At 54.8% G+C, this 18,885-nt stretch overlaps 1 protein-coding gene across 3 annotated transcripts in view; it reads right to left on the bottom strand.

The window, feature by feature from the left end:
* The window catches only part of LOC132248526 (zinc finger protein 436-like), a 113,028-nt gene that overhangs the window by 14,386 nt on the left and 79,757 nt on the right, over nucleotides 1–18,885 (bottom strand). The window contains exons 2-6 of one of the 3 annotated variants that reach the window (XM_059721617.1): nucleotides 4,130–4,721; nucleotides 3,840–4,050; nucleotides 2,477–2,649; nucleotides 1,173–1,299; nucleotides 450–566 (exon numbers count right to left, since the gene is read on the bottom strand). In XM_059721617.1, the coding sequence (XP_059577600.1) occupies nucleotides 450–566; nucleotides 1,173–1,299; nucleotides 2,477–2,649; nucleotides 3,840–4,023 (601 nt within the window). In that variant the 5' untranslated portion in view covers nucleotides 4,024–4,050; nucleotides 4,130–4,721. Of the gene's footprint in view, nucleotides 1–449; nucleotides 567–1,172; nucleotides 1,300–2,476; nucleotides 2,650–3,839; nucleotides 4,722–18,885 lie in introns of all 3 variants that reach the window. The other 2 variants (XM_059721615.1, XM_059721621.1) reach the window with 2 other exon arrangements.

The following is an 18,885-nucleotide window of genomic DNA, read 5'->3' as shown; positions in this document are numbered from 1 at the left end:
GCCTGGGGAGTTGGGGGGCAGTCGTGCAATTTTTACTTGAACAGCGGGAAAGCCAGAAACAAATATCTCCCACACTCAGCGGAGGACACGAGGCCAGCACCACCAAAGGTTGCTGCTGTAATGTCTAAGGGAGCCACTTTTTGGGTCATAGTACAGGAAGGACACTTGTAATAATTACTATTAAAGTTTACTTAATGTTAAATCAGCAAGGGGCCATGTCAACCCTTGGGGGTCTTTGACAAAAAGAATCCTGTTGGTAACAGTTTCCACAGTTTGAATTTTAGGGAGTGGAACAACACCTGTCTGCACACATGACAACATAAGCGATTTGAGGTCAGCACCCTGAAATGTCAGCACAGAGCAGGTCTGAAGTTTCCAGGCTCCCTTTCACCCTGGGCATGCAGCATCTATGAGAGGGGAGTTGGGTGGAGGGAACAGCCACAACTCACCTGGCAGCAGGTCCTCCGACCTCGAGATTTCCCCACAGTCCTCATCATCACACACCCAGAGCTGCACCTGTCCTGACTGGATGCGGCAGAGTAAGTCAGGTGTGGGACCTTGATATCCTGTTTGGCCAGTGTTGAAAGAGAGTTTATCCACTGGTACTGGATGCAGAATAAGCAACTGAAATTTGGGGAATGGAGCCAATGAACTCAAGGATTATACTAAGGACTTGAAGGACAAGGGAGGATGGACATTTAGGATGAAAGGGAAGGCACAGCATGGAGAAGAGGATGGTCTTTTTCATCCAGGCAGTGGACATATGGTCACAAGAAAGGAAACACCAGTGTACTTCCAGGCAAATGAGTGGAAATGAGTTTGGACAAGACACATTAGGCAAGAGAGGGAGGAAATCAGAATAACTGCCCAAGGAACAGCTGTTAGTGCATTTTTAGGCCCAATGAATGGCAAATGATATGAGCATGGTGAGAAGGCAAAGGGAAATCATGTTATCAAGGGGGAAGACTCCAAGGAAGGTGGCTGGATCAAATGAAGGAGGAATATATACAAGTGTGAAATGTGAGAGGTCTGATCATGGACAGAGCAGTGGGGAGCAAAGGGATTTAAGCCACCGGCCAAAAGTTCATGAGGATGAGACTGTTAAAACCAGAGAGAAGACAACACTTCAGAGCTCACATGGCTCCAAGGCAAAGCAAGAACCAGAGCTTTACCTAGGAAAACAAGGGCTTGGTAGTTCTTCAGCATCTGGTCCCGGTAAAGCTCCTTGTCTTCCTCTTCCAGCAGCTCCCACTCCTCCCATGTGAAATACACTGCCACGTCCTCAAACACCTCCCGGAGCTGCAGTCACAAGTGTTACAGCATCAGTATCTCCTGCCCCAGCTGCCCCCACGGCCCTGTCTGCACTCACTCTGCACTACAGTGCTTTGCAAGCTTAGCCATGACAGGAGCGGGGGTATGCTATTCAGCTGGCACATGATATGCAAGGATCCTGGTTTTGTCTGTTTAAAAACTGCAAATTCTCTCATAAGAGAAAAAATTGCTCCCAACCCATAGCCAACCCCTGCCCCATGCTGGTGCCCCACAGGCCCCTGGTCCTGCTGGTGACATCTGGTCCAGGAAGAGACAAAGGCTTGTGGCAAGACACTTTCACCTCACTGTACTTCCCAGTGCTGACCTCAGAGCAGCTGTTCTTGGACCAAACACTTCAAAACAAACCTGAACATGGAGTTGTACAACCAGAAATCATCTGGTGGCTGGGCTGTGTTAAGCACGGCCCAAACAGGGACCTTATCCAATTACGATAATTGGGACCTTATCTAATTAGGATAAATGCAAACAGGGATTCTTATCCAATTAACTAGATTAGCTGCTGTGTCCCCTTTGTGCGGGGGGGTCTTTACTTACATTCCCCTCTCCCAGCACTGTCCACCTTCCCACCACGCTGCCCCCCTAGACTTGGTATTCAAAAGACTCTCTCTATTTAATAGTCTGGTCTGTGCATATCCTTTAATTTCAATTTATGAAATAAGCATGGAATTGAAAAAACCTTTGCTGTGGCTCTGATTCAGTTAGTTTGTAAGCTGCAAATCCATCCTGGCTTCTGCCTCACCTCACACTAACACAGATAATCAGCAGCCAGGTGTGCTGCTCACTCATACCAAACTGATGGGCTGGGGAGACCCTGCTGGCATCAGTGGCAGAGACCCTCTGTGCTCCCCGGTCCTAGCCAGGCGGAAGAGGACTTGCTGGGCTCAGCTGTAGAGACCATTACCCCAGGCTTCCTGGTGCTGGCTGGCTGGACTCTGACCAGACCTTCCCATGCCAGCACCCCTGGCTCTGCACCCGGGAGCACGCTGCTATTAATGCCGCCTGGGGTGTTTGCAATCTCCATCACCAGAGACTCCTCACTCTTCAGGTCTCTCTGCTACCCAAACTCTTGACAGCACCCCTGGCTCCTCCTGGGCTCTGCCCAAGCTGCATTCCCACCCCCACCTGGAGCTGGTGCCCTGCTCACCTCCATGCTCTCCCCCTGCTTTGCAGGCCTGCCCTGCCCCTTCTGCAGCTGGCCTGGCCCAGGTGTCAGGGAGCTGCTCTGTCCCCGTTTCCCTGCAGAGGGTCTCTGCAGCTCCAGGTTGACAGGCCCTTCCTTGGGAGGCTGCTGATCTGCTCTGCTCAGGGTCCCAGCACCTGCGGGTGGGAAGAGTGCACAGGTTAGCCCTGAGGTGGTGGCATGGCGAAAGCCCTACTAGTGTCCTGGACTGGCCTGGGATGAAAGCAGCTGGAGGCTTCAGTGTGTGGAAGAGAGGGAACATGGGAGACTCATCATCCTATGGCAAGAGGCTGGAGATGAGCCCCTAGAACTGTCCCAGCGCTGGTGGTGATCACAGCACCGTGACATCGTATCGCTCCCTGGGAAAGGATCTGGAGGGATGCTGGTGCTGTGTCACGTCCACATGTCTGGTCGGGGTTGGGGGCCAGCCTACTCCAGGATGCGTGAAATGCTTCCAGGGGCACCGGGAGAACAAGAGCTGCCAACCTGCTGGAGCACGGACCCATCAAACGGTTCTGGCAGAGAGATTTCTACACTGGGGGACAAGGCTTCCTGCCACTGGAAAGGGGAGACCCACCACTCCTCCTCACCTCGCCTGGGGAAGGGCCTGGTCTGGCGCACCCACCTGGGGACCCTCCACATGCCAACAGCTCCCAGGGCTCCCCTGTCCCAGGGATCTGCAGCAGGACAGAGGCCTGGGTTAACTGCACCTGGACCAGCCAGAGGCCACTGGGGACTCATTTCCTCATCACCTGCACCAGCCTCTTATTGATTGATATTATTACAACACTGATCTTAGAACAGCAATTAGATCACTGATTGTGACCGTGGCAGCACGGCAAGAGCCAGTCATGTAAAGCATCTTTCTGTGAGGAGCGATGCAGGCAGTGAGAAAGTTCTTGGGCCTTGGACCACCCAGAGACCAGAGCCCTGTCCCACCCCAGCCACACAGTTACCAACTTTGCAGCCCTGTCCCAGGCAGGGGCAGGCATTGGAGTCTCTCACCCCAACAGCAGGACAGTCGCTCAGGCTCCTAACTGCAAGCCAGGACTTCATCCCGCACCTCACCTGCCCCTGGCTCCTTGGAGTCATTCAAGAGCCACCAGCTACTGTCCGCTCTGCTCCGCTCGCTGTCCCCGCTTGCAGCACTTGTTTGGAGCCTGCATCCTCACTCCCGTCCCTGTTTTCTATTTAGTTGTCCCCCAAAATCAACTGGCATAAACCCAGTAGCCAACACTAATAATAGCGGGGGGTGGAGGGAGATAACTGTTGCTCTTTAGGTGTTGAGCCCACGTTAATCTTGCACATCAAAAAGGCTGGTAAGGACCTGGCTCCAGGTTAAGTGGAGGCTCCTCTTTGGTGACATGAGGCAGCTTGTCCTCGGGCCCTGGGGTTTCTCTCTCTCCTGCCTCCGCCAGAGGCCTGTCCTCACAATGAACCTTTAGCTGCTGCACCCAGGAATCACCAGGCTCCAGCAGAGCCCCAGTGGGCTGCATCTTGTCTGAGGACATCTCCTCGACCTTCACATGCACTGTGACCTGGGGACGAGATAAATGTGTCACTGGGGAGCTGGGAAGCAACATTCCCCAGACACGTGGAAATACAAATGGCACCAACCAAACGCTCTCATCTGTACCAGCTGAAACCCCTCGGCCAGGGCCACAGCCTGAGTGCAGGTCGCCACGCGGCACCCGCGCACCCAGCTCTGCATGTCCTGGGGCAGGATGGCCAGCAACTGTTCCAGCACCACCAGCTCCAGGATCTGCTCCTTGCTGCAGCTCTGGGGCTCCAGCCAGCGCCGGCAGAGCTCCCGCAGGCGGCTGCAAATCTTCCTTGGGCCTTCAGCTTCCCGGTAGCGAAGGCTGCGGAAGAGCTGGCGCCAGGGCTCTGGGGTGGGGAGCTCATCCTGCAGTGCCAGCTGTGGGGTCGTGGAGAGCAGCTTGGCCTCACAAGGGGGCTGCGTGGCCTGCATTGTGTCCTGCCCCCAAATCTCTCTGTGCTGGACCAGCTCTGGTCTGGACGACACGAGGGACTTCTGCACCCTCAGCCCCTGCCTGCAGACCTCCTGGGCCCTGCTCCTCCAGCTCCTGCTGCGAAGGGAAGGCGCGCAGCTGCCACGGGCTGCAGCGCAGCAGCCACGTCTCCCCAGGAGGGATGTCACCCAGCCGGGGGCCTGGGCTCTCGCTCTCTGTACACTCGTGCATGGCGCCTGTGGGAAAGGAGACAGTAGAAATCTGACCATGGATCCGAGACCCGGGACCGTAACCCTGGCCCAGCTTGAGGTTTACCCAGCCCTGATGCTCCCGACCACCCCACTCGGAGCAGTCTTGGAGCCCTCCCCACTTCCCCTCCAGCCCCAGCGCAGGATGCGGGCACCGGGCTGGCTGGAGAAATGGCACCGCCGCAGCTCTCCACCCCTTCCCCAGCCCAACAGCTGCTCCCTCCCCCCAGCCCTGCACTTAGGGTGACCCCCGCTCCCTGGCTGGATGGGACAGTGCCCAAATAGGAACCTCAAATCCCGGTCCTGGGCTGCATAACCCGGGACAGCATTTGTCCAAATTCAGTGTCTAGAGGGGTTGGGAAACCGTGGGTTTCGCTTTGCAGGCGGGCAGCATTCAGGCGTGCAAGGGGGACACAGGGGGCACCAGGCACTTGGACAAACACACACACACACGCACGCGCGCGCGCGCACGGCTGTGAATCCGGTGGGGAAGGCTGGAGAGCAGCTCCCTGCAGGTACATTTGTGTGAGGGACGCGCCAGCCCAGCTCTCTGTGCAGCCTCTCCGGCTCTGGGGTCAAGACAGCCCAGGCGGACCGTGTGCGACCCCCTCCCCGCGGGACCCAGCATCGACCCGCTCCGCCCGCCGGCTGCCCACACCTGCACCTGGGACCGCACCGCCAGGCACCCCGCCCCTCGGGCAGGCAGCAGCCAATCGCCGCCTCTCGTTTCCCGGGGGGCGGGACACGCAGCGGGGCCGGCCAATGACAAGAAGGCGCCCGGCGCCCGCCCCGCCCCCTCAACACGAAGAAGTTCAGTTACTTTATCGTGTTTGGCGGCCGGAAAGCCGCGCCCCCCCTCCCCCCGAGCGAGGCGGCGCCGGGCAGCACGTGCCAGCCCGGATCTCCGCGCGGGGGCGGGCAGGGCTTCTGGTGCCCCGCACCGCAAGGCCCCCGCCCCTCACTTGCCCCTTAGCGCTGCCCCCGCGGGCCGGGCCGGGCTCGGCGGGCGGCAGCAGCTGGAGGGCCGGGCCGGGACGGGGCGGGAGAAACCCGCCTCCCCGGGTCAGTACGTCCTGCCCCCCGCCCCGCCCCGCCGGCACTGCGGGGGAAGCCCGCGGCGGGGGGTGGGCACCTGCTCGCAGCCGAGACCGCTTCCCGGGGAGCGCCCTTCCCCGCCCGCGCTGCAAGCCCTGCCCGGCGCGCGTGGAGGCGGCGGCAGCCCGTTGGACCGCGGTAGAGACCAGCTTCAGCATCGCCCTCATCTGCATATGCAAATCGCATGTAAACGAGACCGGCGGGGGGCGTTACCCTCCGCCCGCGGGGCGCAGACACACGTGACAGCCCGGTGTGGACGCGGCCGCAGCCCGGACCGAGCACACGTGCGGGCTGCAAACAGCTCCCAGCCCCGCCAGCCCATGGCCGGCGGACCCCCGGGGAGGAGGAGCCCCCGTGCCCACACCGAGCCCCCTGCAGGGTGCAGGCACCTAGGAGCAGCTGGCCAGCAGCCCGGGGGGGGGGGAGAAGGGGACCTGCCTGAGACCTCACACATTCGTTGCTGTGATGGGGACAAAAACCAAAAAACACCCAAGCAATTAGTTTACACCAGTGGAGGGGTCCAGCTTTCCACCACTCGGGGGCCAGGTAACATGCACTGGAGCAGAGCAACCCCATCCGCGATAGGATGCGAAGCCAGGAGTTAGCTCCCAACCCCCCTCCTACCCTCGTCCATCAAGGGGGAACATGGGAGTGAGAGTGCAGGTTGTCAGGCCCTGGCCCTGGGAGAGCGCCTGTCCTGCCATACAAATGGTCGCTGCCCGGGCACAGCCGCATCTAGCTGGTGTGGGAGACATTTCCTCTGCATCACCCCCACCTCCGCATACAGGACTGTGGTTCGTGTCCCTCCCACCCTTACCTGAGGGGAAGGTGAACACCCAAATGTCAGAGTTCTCCCCTGGGGCCTCTGGGAAGGTAGGAAAAATCATCCATGTCCTCAGGCGTCTTGAACCTTCGAGCCTGGAAAGGAGCCCGTCATCTGCAGCCCTGGTTGGGGACGAGGGTTTGGTGGATCTGGTTGTCCTGTCACCCTTGGGGCAGACCCCAGGGGCCCAGGTGGAGGTGGGAGTGAGAGGGAAAAGCCTCCTGCCCCTCAGGCACCAGAGACCTGCCCGCAGAGCCCACTACAGCCCCTAGCCAGCCACAGCCCTCTGCCCCGCTGGGATGGGGCCATAAAGGGCCCAGTTTTCCCCCCACAGGGTGCATCTACACAACTGAGGAGAGTGCTGGAGTCGAAGACCTTGCCCTGGTCGGGTTCGGCCCTCAGGTTGCCGGCGTACTTGTTGCGGACGGCATCCTTCAGGAACCTCTCCAGGAAGGTCCTCGTGCAGGGCGTCACAGGGTCGGCCTACGGGGCTGGTTGCAAGGAGACTCCCAACTCCGGGCTCCTTGCTCCAGGCACAGCCGATGCATTTCCCAAGGCGGCGCGTGGCCTTGCAGGCTTGGATCCACAGCGAGGCAAAGTCCCGCCATCTCTACTGAACTTGCCCTCCAGCGAGCCGCTGAGGAAGGTGGCCAAGTCACATCCAGTCGGCTGCCTCCCGATCCCCTCGTAGGCAGCCTCTGAGGGCGCTGGCAGCGATGGTACTTACCACGGGGTCCAGGCAGGTTAGGAGGTGGAAGGGAAGGGTGACCATAGGCTCTCCTTCTCCAAGGAGTTAACCCTCACACTTTATAATTTCCATGAGCAATTACAACACTTAAATCTCTATGGTTCAATCCAATATCTTTAAAAAATATCTTTTCTGTAAATTCAGTTCTCGTGAGCCAAGTCACTCCTGCAAAGCCTTCTTTCAGTAAAAATACTTTTACTCTCAGTTTCATTTGCCTTTGGGGGGGGGGGGGGGGCAGGAAATCTTCCTTTCCCCAAAATGGCTCCTGCTCCTCCTCATCCAACTATGCCGCAGTCCTCTTCTCCAATGTTTTTTCTCTGCCTGCCGCCATCAGATCCCGGTGACTCCGTCTCTCGTCCGCCGCCAGCTCTCACACCTAACGGCTCCACTCGTCCTGCTTCCGCTTCTGTCCCGCAATCAGTCATCCACTCGCTCCGCTCCCTCTCGACCAGTTCGCCCTTCTCCCACACCATCTCCGTCTGTGGCTCCATCTCTCCTCTCACAATCCTCTCAGTCACCCCCTGCTGCTCTGCCCTCACTTGCACAGGCAAATCACTACCACGCCTGCCATCCTTCTCCATCTCCTCCGTTTTCCCCGACCTCCCGTCTGACAGAAAGAGGAACAACCAGACTTGTGCCTGGCCTTTTTTATTAACAAAGTATCAAAAACAATACAGAACTCCAACACCCAAGCAACAAACACAAATCTCATACATTCCCAGGTACAATCCATATCTTTTGTCCGCGTACATAGCTCTGTGCAACCCATCGCATTTATTCCACCCCCCTCCCCACCCAAAAGAAGCTTCTGGTTATACACCCCCACCCCGTCCCTCCTTCACCACCGCTTAGCCACATTCCTGTCGAGTAAAAAATAAACCCTTTTGCACCAACAAACACCGCACCTTCCACACCGCCACCTGTGTACAAAGTAACAAAACCCTGATCTCCCACTCCTTCTCCTTGTGATTTACTAACCCATACATGGCCCCCTCAAAAGTAACACACGCTCCCCACCCAACTGCGCTACAAAACCTATCCACCCTCTGCCACACCTACACTCCCACAGCACACGATAGATTGTTTCTTCCCCCGTGCACAGCTCCCGCAGGCACTCCGCCAACTGAAGTAACCACCACAGCCTTTGCTCCGCTCTCACCGGTAAAATCCTTCACACCACCCACCAGGTGAAATCTTCTTGCTCCCCTTTCCACCCCTTCCCCACTACTCCCTTCCACCCCCTCCCCACCTGTGCCCAGGACAACTCCCCTATGTCCGCCATCCCATCCTTTCCCCCGATCTCCCTCAACACCCTCTTTGCCTCCCCCAAACCCTCACAGCCCAACCCCTCCAACCCTTTTGCCCTCAAAAAGTTCCACACCTGTACATACCACCTTGCAGGTTTTTCTGCCCACAAACCTGTTCACCGCCCGCCGTACAATCCCAGCCTCCTCAAAGATGTCCCTGCCCAATACCGACAAAACTCCCCCACTTTCCCTCCTTCCAACCTTGCCAACAGTACCACCGCTTTCCAAAAGTGAACATGAACAAAAGCCTCCAACTCCGGTACTCCCCACCCTCCCAGCTCCTCCTCCTTGTATAATTCCCGCCTCGCCACCCTCTCCGTCTTCCCTCCCCAGAAAAATAAACAAACCTCCCTCTGCACCCGCCGCACCTGCAACCAGGTTGGCGGGTACACCACTGCCACGAAAAATATCATTGGCAGCAACACCTGTTTAATCATGCCTACCTTCCCCCTAAATGATAACCTCCACATCCCCCATATCCTTAAGACCTTCTTTACCCTCCCTCTCACCTCCTCCCATGCCCGTTTCCCCTTCCCACCTACATCCATATATACCCCCAAAACTTTTATCCCGTCCTTTTCCACCTGCCACCCTTCCTCCCCCAAACCCCTCCACTCCCCCACCACCAACAGCTTACTTTTCCCCCTATTGACCCATGGCCCTGCCGCCCCCCATACTCCCTGATCCCTTCTAACACCCTCCTCACCGACCCCTCACCCTGAACCACAAAGGTGACGTCGTCCATATATAACATCACCCGTAGTTTCCCTGCCCCCAGTACCAGTATCCCCCTCACCCTTTTCTCCCTCCTCACCCACTGACCCAACGGCTCCATCCCACAAACAGAGAGACCCGGCGACAGGGGGCACCCTTGTCGCACCCCTCTCTCAACCCGAAACTCGCCCCCCAAAAATCCCTTCACCAACACCCTACTCCGTGCCCTTCCATACAGTGCCCTCACTCACCCTACAAATCTCCCAGAAAACTCCATCTGCTCCAAAACACCAAACAAAAACTCGTGCTCTATACTATCATATGCCTTCTCCAAATCTACACTCCCCGCCACCACCCTCCAGCCCCTCTCCCCCGCAGTGTAACATATCCCGCAGAACCCACTGCGTGTCCGTGATCCTCCTCCCCTTCACTGCACATGTCTGATCTCCCCCTACCACCTCCCCCAATACCTTCCCCATCCGTCCAGCCAACACCTGAGTGAACAGTTTATAATCTATGTTCAACAAAGTAATTGGTCTCCAATTCTGGAGCATCTCCTGATCCCCTTTCTTATGCAACAAAACCACCCCCACCGCCCCGTCTCCATAATCTCCCTGAATACCTCCACCACATCCCCCCCACCACCTCCCAAAACCACACACAAAATTCCACTGGCAACCCATCTAAGCCAGGAATTTTATTCCTCTTCATCCCACCCAGCACTCTCTCTCACTTCTTCCCTCATTATGTCCTTTTCCAAATCCACTCCATCCCCCTCTCCTACCTTCCTCTCCAACTCCCCCAAAAACCTCTCCTTTTTTTCCCCCCCATCTACATCCCACCTCATATAACCCAGAATAAAATCCTGTGATCTCCTGCAACACTTCTCCCTGTTTCTCCACCCATACTCCCTCCCCTGTGACAATCGCTCCCACTTCCCTTTTCCCCTTCCTTACCCTTTCCGCAAACTATTTCCCCCAGCCCTCTCCCTCCCCAACCCACAGTGCTCGTGCCAAAGAGATACTTTCGCGTTCCTTTTCCAGAAACTATTTCTCCACCGCTCGCTTCGCCTCCCCCAACTCCCGTTTTACTTCCCTTCCCCCCATGCCCTCCCAAATCAAACATTGCACCCTTCCCTTAAGCTGCCCCAACTCCCTCTTTTCCCAAGCCCTGCATTTTCCCACTCCTATAAACCACCTCTTAACCTTTTCTTTTACCACCCTCCACCACTCCCATCTTGATTGAAACAGAACCTTTAATGTCCACCACCCCTTATATTCCATGTGAAAAGCCCCACATAACCTCTCATCCCCCAACACTCTCCTGTTTAACCTCCACACTCCCTTCCCCCACCCACAATAACCTATGGTCCCTAAAACCCACTTCCCTCACTTCCTTACCCTCCATCCTCACCCCATCTGACACCAATACAAAATCCATCCGGGACACCCTCTTCCCCCCTGGATCAATTCTCCTCCCCAACTGCTCCCCTTCCCAAACATCCTTCAAACCCTCTTCCCTTATCCAATTCCTCAGCCACCTCCCCATACTATCCAACGTTCCCTCGCCCCAACACCCCCTTCCCTATCCCTTTCTGCAATAATACAAATGAAATCCCCCACAAACACCTTATTCCCTCCCCCAGCCCTGCATATCCCCAACCTACGAAAAAGCTCCCATTGCTCCGCCCTTGCCGCAGGTGCATAAACATTGAAAATTTCCACCTCCACCCCCACCTCCAGGTGTTGCAAACAACCCTCTATCAGAGTTTTCACAGCAAGCACCCTCACCCGTGCCTTGAGTAAAATTCACACCCCCACTGCCCTATTCCCTTTCGCCCCCGCCCACCAAGATTGCCCCTTATCCCATCGTTTCCTTAGAAACACAATTTTCCTCCCACCCTACCCCACACTCCTGTACACAAATAATATCTGTTGTAACCATTTTCAAACACTCCCCCCATTCTCACCCACCTCCTTCTCGATAGCAGACTCTGCACATTTAGTGAAGTGACCCTCAGCACCATTTTCCTTTTCCAAACTTTAGACTAATTGTAAAAACCCTTATCCCCTCACCTCCACTCCCCAACAACTCGGCTGGGGACACAATCCCTTTCCTCCATATCCCAGTAGATGCTACCAACCCTTTCACTGGCCCAGGACTCAAATCCCTCCCCCTCCTCCCCTTCCCCTTTTCCATCTTTCTTCCCCTCCCTCTCTCCCCCCCCATCTCCCCCAGTTCCTCCGCTTCCACTCCCACTTCCTTTTTACCCCCTTTCCCACCCCACTGTTTCTCTCTCTCCTTTAAATCCCCCTCCTGTCCTTGCTCAAGTGCTTTCTTCTGCCCCGTCTTCCCCCTTGGGCTTCCCCATGTCCCCAGTTGCTCCACCATGCCCCTCAGCTGCTTCAACACCAGATCCCCACCTTCCCCCTCTCCCTTCTGCTCTTCCCTCTTCTCCTCCACCTCAATTTCTTCCTCTGATAAATCTAGCACCACTTCCTCAATACCCTGCTGCCCTTCCTCCCCATCTGGTATTTCCTCTATGACCATTTCTTCCTCCTCTGACCACAGCTCCAGCTGTTCCTCCTCCACCTCCCTGTCCGCTCCTCTGTTCCTCCTGGTCTTCCTGCACCTGTACTCTATTAGCATAAGAGTATGGGCACTCCCATTGCATGCAAGCCTCCCGCCTACAACCGGTACACACTTTTTCCTTACAAAACTGGGCTCTGTGCCCCATCCCCCTACACCGGAAACAAACAGTAAGCTGGCAAAAGGCTGCCAAGTGCCCCCCCAGCCCACATCTACTGCACACCTTGGGCTGATCGTAATACATAACGTACCCTCTATGAGACCCAATCTGTACCACGGGCAGCAAATGCCGCACTCCCCCAGGGCTTCCCACTTCCTCGTGCAGCAACACCTGTGCTGTCCACAACCCGGTCCAAACCCTCCACCGGTCAAATACCCTCTCCACATGTAACACTCTCTGCACCCTCTCCTCCAACCAATGTACCATGTCCTCCTCCTTCTCCAATACATCATTGTACATCTTGACAAACAGCACCAGCTCCCGCGCTTTTTGGCCCACTTCGAAATTTAAGCCTCCAGCTCCCCTCTCTCCGCAGCCGCCTTATGCGCCTCCCAAAAGGCTGTACAAGCCTTAGCGTGCCAAAAGGACATGTGCCATTGTCTACAATTGTCAAACGCAATGACACAACTCAAGTCCACTGGGTCCACGTTGAGCGTGGACAACAACACCCGCACCATAAACTCCGCGCAAATCAAGGCCTTTGCTCCTCTGAATCCCTCAGGGGACAGGGTCACTTTGACCCTCCATCTTCTCTCTCAAGCCTGGAAGGTTCCACCATCCCCGCCGCCTCCTTCTCCTGCCTGGGGGTCTCCTGCCGTCTGCCCTCCACTACAGTCGGTCCGGCCTCTTCAGGGCTCTTCCTTCTCCCCCACCCCTGCCCCGCTCCCGGCTGGAGCTTCCCGTGCCGTCGCACCTGGCTCCATCCCTCCTCTTCTGATGTCTGCTCACCTCGGCTGCTGCTCCGCTCACCTCCTCCTCCTGTCTCATGTCTGCTTTCTCTGCTCTCCCTCTGATCTTGCTCCCTCGCTTGCTCTACTCACCTCCGCTCCACTCTCCCCTCCTCCATCAACACCATCGCCTTCGCCGTCGCCATCTCCACCATGCTCCCCGGCACCCGGCCTCCCGAGGACCGACCAGGCAGCAGCCAGACCTAAGCCCGACCGCCCCCAGATCTGAGCCTTCAAGAGGCTGAAAAGCGATAACCTGCCCAGGGCCGGAGCGGGAGTGGGACCCCTGGGGGCAGCGGCCGGTCCTATGGCATGGCGACTGACTCACTGGCTGGCTGGCTCTCCTGCGGGAAAGCCACCGTGTGGGCGGGGGCTGGCAGGTGTGTGCTGCTTCAACTTGACTCCTTGCTTCAGTTCGCCTGGGTCTCCGTCTACCGCCTTCATTTCACTTGACTTCACTTGGACGTGCCCCCCGCCTCACCACTGTGGCTTTGGTCATTGTCAAAGACAACGACACTGGACAAAGGCAGTGTCTGGTCTTAAGCGACCCTGCGGGCTGAGCTAAGGGATGGGGAAGAGAGAGGCTGCAAGGCCTGCTGGTAGCAGGGAAGGCCCTGGCTCACCAGCGTCCCGGGCCCTCTGGGCACCGTTAAATGATTTGGTCACAGCGCGTGGGCAAGAGGCACGGGCCAGGAGCCCGCCCGGCCCAGACGGCAGTGCCCAGAGAGCCCGGGAGGCTGGCAGGCCGGGGCCTTCCTCGCTACCGGCAGGCCTTGCAGCCTCTCTCCCCACCACCTGGCTCGGCCTGCAGGGCCACTTAAAACCAGATGCTGCCTTCATTGAGCATCGTCATCGATGACCAAAGCCACAGCAGTGGAGCGGGGGGCACGTCCAAGTCAAATGACCAAGTCACTAGACCAAGACCTAGTAGTCCTCCCTTTAGACCCCTCCCTAGTTAAGGTGGCTTTGGGGCTCAAAACCCTCCCTCCTTCTGACCCTCCCCCTTTTTCAAGCATCATCTCAGCCTCCTTCCCTCCCCGCTCTTCCGTAACCAAGACACGAGGGGACGTGATGTTTTTAATCTTCCAGTTTCCTACCCTTGACCTTCTTTCTCTTGTGTGATATCTTCTCTAATCCCTGTTGGCCTCGTCCCAGTGGAATGTCTCGACGCTTGCTCATTACAGAAAATCCCTCCCTTCCCATACCCCCTCCATCCTTGTACCCCCCGCCTCCAATTACAACCTTCTCAGATTTCTTCCCATCTCTTTTTTGCTCCATCAAGTTATCCCACTGAGGTAGTAGATAAAATGCCCGCCTCCCCTAATCGTTCTAAAAACTGTTCCTCACCTCAAAAGTCTCCCCCACCACCCCACGTTTCTTTTAATATATGGAAGCCTTTTTTCGGACGTGGGGAGTTTCCTCTATAGCGGGCTGTGACTCGCTCTCACCTTCCTCTATTTCATCCTCCTCCCTATCCCCGTTCGGCCATGCAACATTGGCATCTGGTAAAGGACATTCTCTCCAAGTGCATCCCTCCCTTCCATGAACAACGCATTCAAACTTTCCTCATACAAGTGTTCACCTTGTGTCCCCATTCCACACACTGAAAGCAACTGTCTATATGCAAAAAGCAGCAAGATTACCCCCAACCCAACATTTACTACAAAACTTAGGCTTCCCATAGTAATTCACATACCCGCCCCCCCGTGTGGACCCAATTTAGTAAATGGAAAGAAAGTGATGCACCGCTCCGCCAAAATTCCCTTCTAACATAACTCTCACTGACCAAGACCCCATCCACATTTTGTATTTACAAAAAACCTTTCCACCCATAACATCCTTTGCACCCAACTCTCCAGCCATCTTTCCAGGTCCTCCATTTCCAACACATCAGTAGCCATTCAAAGCGGATGGGGGAGGGGGAAAACACCCTTTCCGGTGCTCCTTCTCCAGCATCAAAAACGTAAGCCCTTCATCTCAGCCCAATCAGCTATTTTCACAGACATCTTTGCCAGAGAGCTTTATATGCCCCTCTTTTCCAGAAAAAAAGTCACAATCCACAGTTTGAAATTATCATGGGCTATAACAACACTCGAGTCCCGTGGATCTATCTTGCCATCTTCAAACAGTAGAGGAACTCTACTTTGCCCACGGTTGTGGCCCCACAAATCCCTACTTGCACTAGAGTAACTATAACTCGCAGTTTTACCCATCTTCTGGGGTCCTTGTCTCCCCAAAAAGGGAATGTAGGTGGGGATAGACAGGGGACACTGTGGGGGACTTAAACTAAATGAATTGGAGAAAAGTGTTAGGGGAGGGGATGTTTGAGCTCACCGAGCCCGTTATATGAAATAATCAATTAAGATGCATTTAAAACACACACAGGTGAGAAAGTGGCCACAAGAGAGGAACCAGGTGGGAGGAAGGTGTTGAGAACAGAGGTTGTACTGGCATCAAAATGAATTTTGATTGGGAAGAAGATTTGGGATGTTGCATTTAGTGATCGTATCCCGAGAATTCAAGTGTGCTTGCACAAATGTGCAAGCAGTGGGAAAGGCATATAAAAGTTGCATGGTTAAATACTGCAGGATGAGAAAGCTTGTCAAGAAACATGAAGTTATATGAAGGATGGAAGATGCTGAGGAGAATGCTAGAGTAGTGGAAGACGATTCAGAAAAAAAACCACGAGAATTTTCTGGTTGTTTGGGCCAGGAAAAGACGAAGAGGACTGAAGAATTAGAGGAATTATAGACAAGGATGCAAGACATTAAGAGGAAGCTGTACAAGGTGCACAAGTAAGAGGAATGGTTCTCCTCCAGACCTCCGTCAATTGCGTTAAAAGGAAGATATAAAATGACCTTCTCTTTTATTTATTTATTTTAAAGGTAAGGCACCTTGGGTTCAGAAGGCAGAAGGATAGTGCAACTATTTCTTGATGAAACTGAGGGAGAAGAAAAGAATTGAAAGCAGTATGAACCAAAGCTGGAGTGCCACTAGTAGAGAGCAAGAAGTTGTTCATGTAGTCTGAACAGCACACACAATATTCTAGCAAGAGACAGGCTGTCATCAGAATAACCATTACAGCACACCACAGCAAGTGGGGAAGCAGCAGGTTTAACACGAAGGCACAGTAGCCCATTGCTTACCACACCCCACTCCCTCCTCTCAAACTCCCATGTGAAATCTTTGCACGCCTTCCAACCATCATCCCTTCCTCCACAAGCGTATTCAGATCACTGCACCCCTTCTTCCTCAAAAGGAGGTAAAAGAGCTGGCAAGGTCCACAAGAGGTCCTCTAGTCCAACCCTGGCCTGAAGCAGGATCATGCCTATCCCCACCTTATTTTCTAGAACTACCCCCACATATAAAACCCTAACTCGCCACAAATGAAGCCATGGCAAGTAACCCATGTCCTTTTCCTAAAAGGGTTGTTAGAAGATGCAGAACGATGAACAAGCAAGAGGGCTGTGCCCCTGCTACAGGAAGGCACCTATGCCCACAATATGGGTCAATCCCTATGAGGGGCTAATATTCCTTCCTCACTCCAAACGTGGCAAATCAGTATGACCATGAGCAAGGGGCCAAGACGCTTTAGCCATGGACTTCTGCTTTTCACTTGAGGCAGGAGCATTGGCACAATCTCCAGCCTTGGTGGTAGTCAACACCCAGTGCTTCCGAGGAATGAAAATACCTCCCACAACACACACAAAGGGTAAGAAAACCACTCTTTGCCAGCCGCATGCTTCTGGGCTTCGCTGGTTGCCTAATGGGACAGAGCCAGAGTAGAGCATAGGTATAGTTACTCCTAGAGCATTTTTGATCCGTGTTTATCTAACCTCGTTTTCCAACACCCCCATTGTTGAAGGCTCCACAGCTTCCCTCGGCAGTCTAGTGCACTGCTGCACCCTTTTAATAGCCAGGAGGACTTGGCTATCCAACAGTAGCAGGATGAGCCCTTCCCCTTCTCTGTCCATGCGACATGAGCAGAAAAAAAACGCAGCCCTTTTCCATGGCCCTCTTGACGACATCTAGTTCAGTCCCGAATGCCCTACCCCACTCCAGAGGCATTAAGCAGCACTGGAGCACAGATTCACCTCAAGCTCTTCCACCTTGACCTCATCCTCTACCACCCGCTCTCATGACAAACTGCTCAGTTCTTTTCCTTACCGTGTGCCACCATTCCCACATGTTCCTAACACAGATTTTCAGTGCCTGCTACCCCTTACAAGAGCTCTCCACAGCCCCTAAAAGCCACAAATTTTTATTTCCATAAGACACATCATCACACACCATTTCTCCATACCCACCACCCCTTTTAGCATAAAATGGTCTGTAAAACCCAAAGGTAAAACATCCTGGGCACCACCTAAAGTAGAAAAAGATGCATGACCACTCCTGGGCCCCAACCTCCACCCTCATCTTCATTCTTTCCCCTTCTCGTCAACCCTTTAAAAACACCATCCACAGGGATGAAGCAGGGACCACTAACAACAAGACAAAAGCAAGAACAGGCCTACTGTTTGTCGTTTGGTTTGTCTAAGGCCAGATAGTGACTGTAGGGGGATTAGCTGCCTGCATTGCCTCACTCAGCCCAGCGGGACCAGGCCTCTGCTCTGGGCTTGCTGCAGGTGGCACCTGCTCAGGAGATGATGAGTAGCTCTGGTCTTCCGACGGAGCCCCCGACTCCAGGGCTCCAATCTGGTCTCCTTACAGTACATTTCCTAGCACAATGCACGGACAAGGGCTTCTGGGACAACCTTCTCTGGGTAACTCTGATGGAATGCTTGGACTTGGTCGGGGACACGTGCATTTCCTGCAAGTTTCTAGAAGCAGTCGGACAGTCTGTAACCTTGCCAGTCAAATACACTACTCAGTGAACAGAAGGTCTTGACAAGGAGATTGGAGCATTTCCATCCAATCCCTCCCCCAGTGCTGCCTATAAGAGCTTCTGTGGCCCCAGAAAAATTGATAGGTGCTGTGGTGGGCAATGCAGCGGTATTTCTTCTACAACAAGGCATCCCTCCTGCCAATGTAGGTCCCTGGCTGCTACACAATTAGAAGAACTGAAGCCATTAGCAAGCTAGGAACCAGCCCAGTGTCTCTGGTTCAGGCTTCTTGCAGGTCAGAGATGCCAGGTGGTGCTTATCCATGAGGACCTCTATGGGGTGTGGTCCCCCTCCAGGTGGGGACACCACTGTGAAAAGCCTGCTTTGATGTCAAGGGCCTCCTCATTCCAAATACCATAAACTAGATTGTACGGATGCTATTTATCCTCAGCAGCAGGTAGAAGGGTACAAAAGATCCTCAGGCTCCGCTATATTGGGACACCTGTCCCCACAACACTGCCCCCATCACAAACGTAAGAAGTCTGTGCAAGGATGGGACTGCTGAGGAAGGCCTGCTTGAGATGCCCCATCACAAGTTGGGCCTCTGGGGGCATGATAACCTGTAGGCTATGCCCTAAGGCTTTCTGGGGGTAATCAGAAAAATCAATAGTGAGGTTCCATGGTATCAGCAGGTGACAGAGTTGTGGATGGCAAGTCAGGGAATGCCCAAGCTCATAGGAGCATGTTCCAATTGCTTCAGGCCAAACTGCAGCACCTCAGTCCAGCTCTGGATGGAGACTTGGAGCAGAAGTTGGTGGGGGCAGAGTACAGAAAGCAGCAAGTGTTCAAAGTATCTGGATTCAAGTTGAATGGGGCATCCACAATGACTCCATTGTTGTGGGGTTGGCCCCGTGCCTCAGCAGGATACACGTCGCTTTGAGAAAATCTTCTTGATGAAGCACCCGAGCCCACCAGGGCTGATGGCTGTACTGCTGACAAGGTTGGGTGAGCAAGGTGCATGGTGAGCAATGCAAAAATGCCACATTCCTCAGCAGCCCCTGTCCCCGCAAGGTGAAAGGGCCCAATTAGACTAGAAGGATGG

Source organism: Alligator mississippiensis, chromosome 1 (assembly GCF_030867095.1).
Source record: "Alligator mississippiensis isolate rAllMis1 chromosome 1, rAllMis1, whole genome shotgun sequence".
In the NCBI taxonomy this organism is placed as follows: domain Eukaryota; kingdom Metazoa; phylum Chordata; order Crocodylia; family Alligatoridae; genus Alligator; species Alligator mississippiensis.
This window is presented reverse-complemented; position numbering and strand designations above follow the sequence as displayed.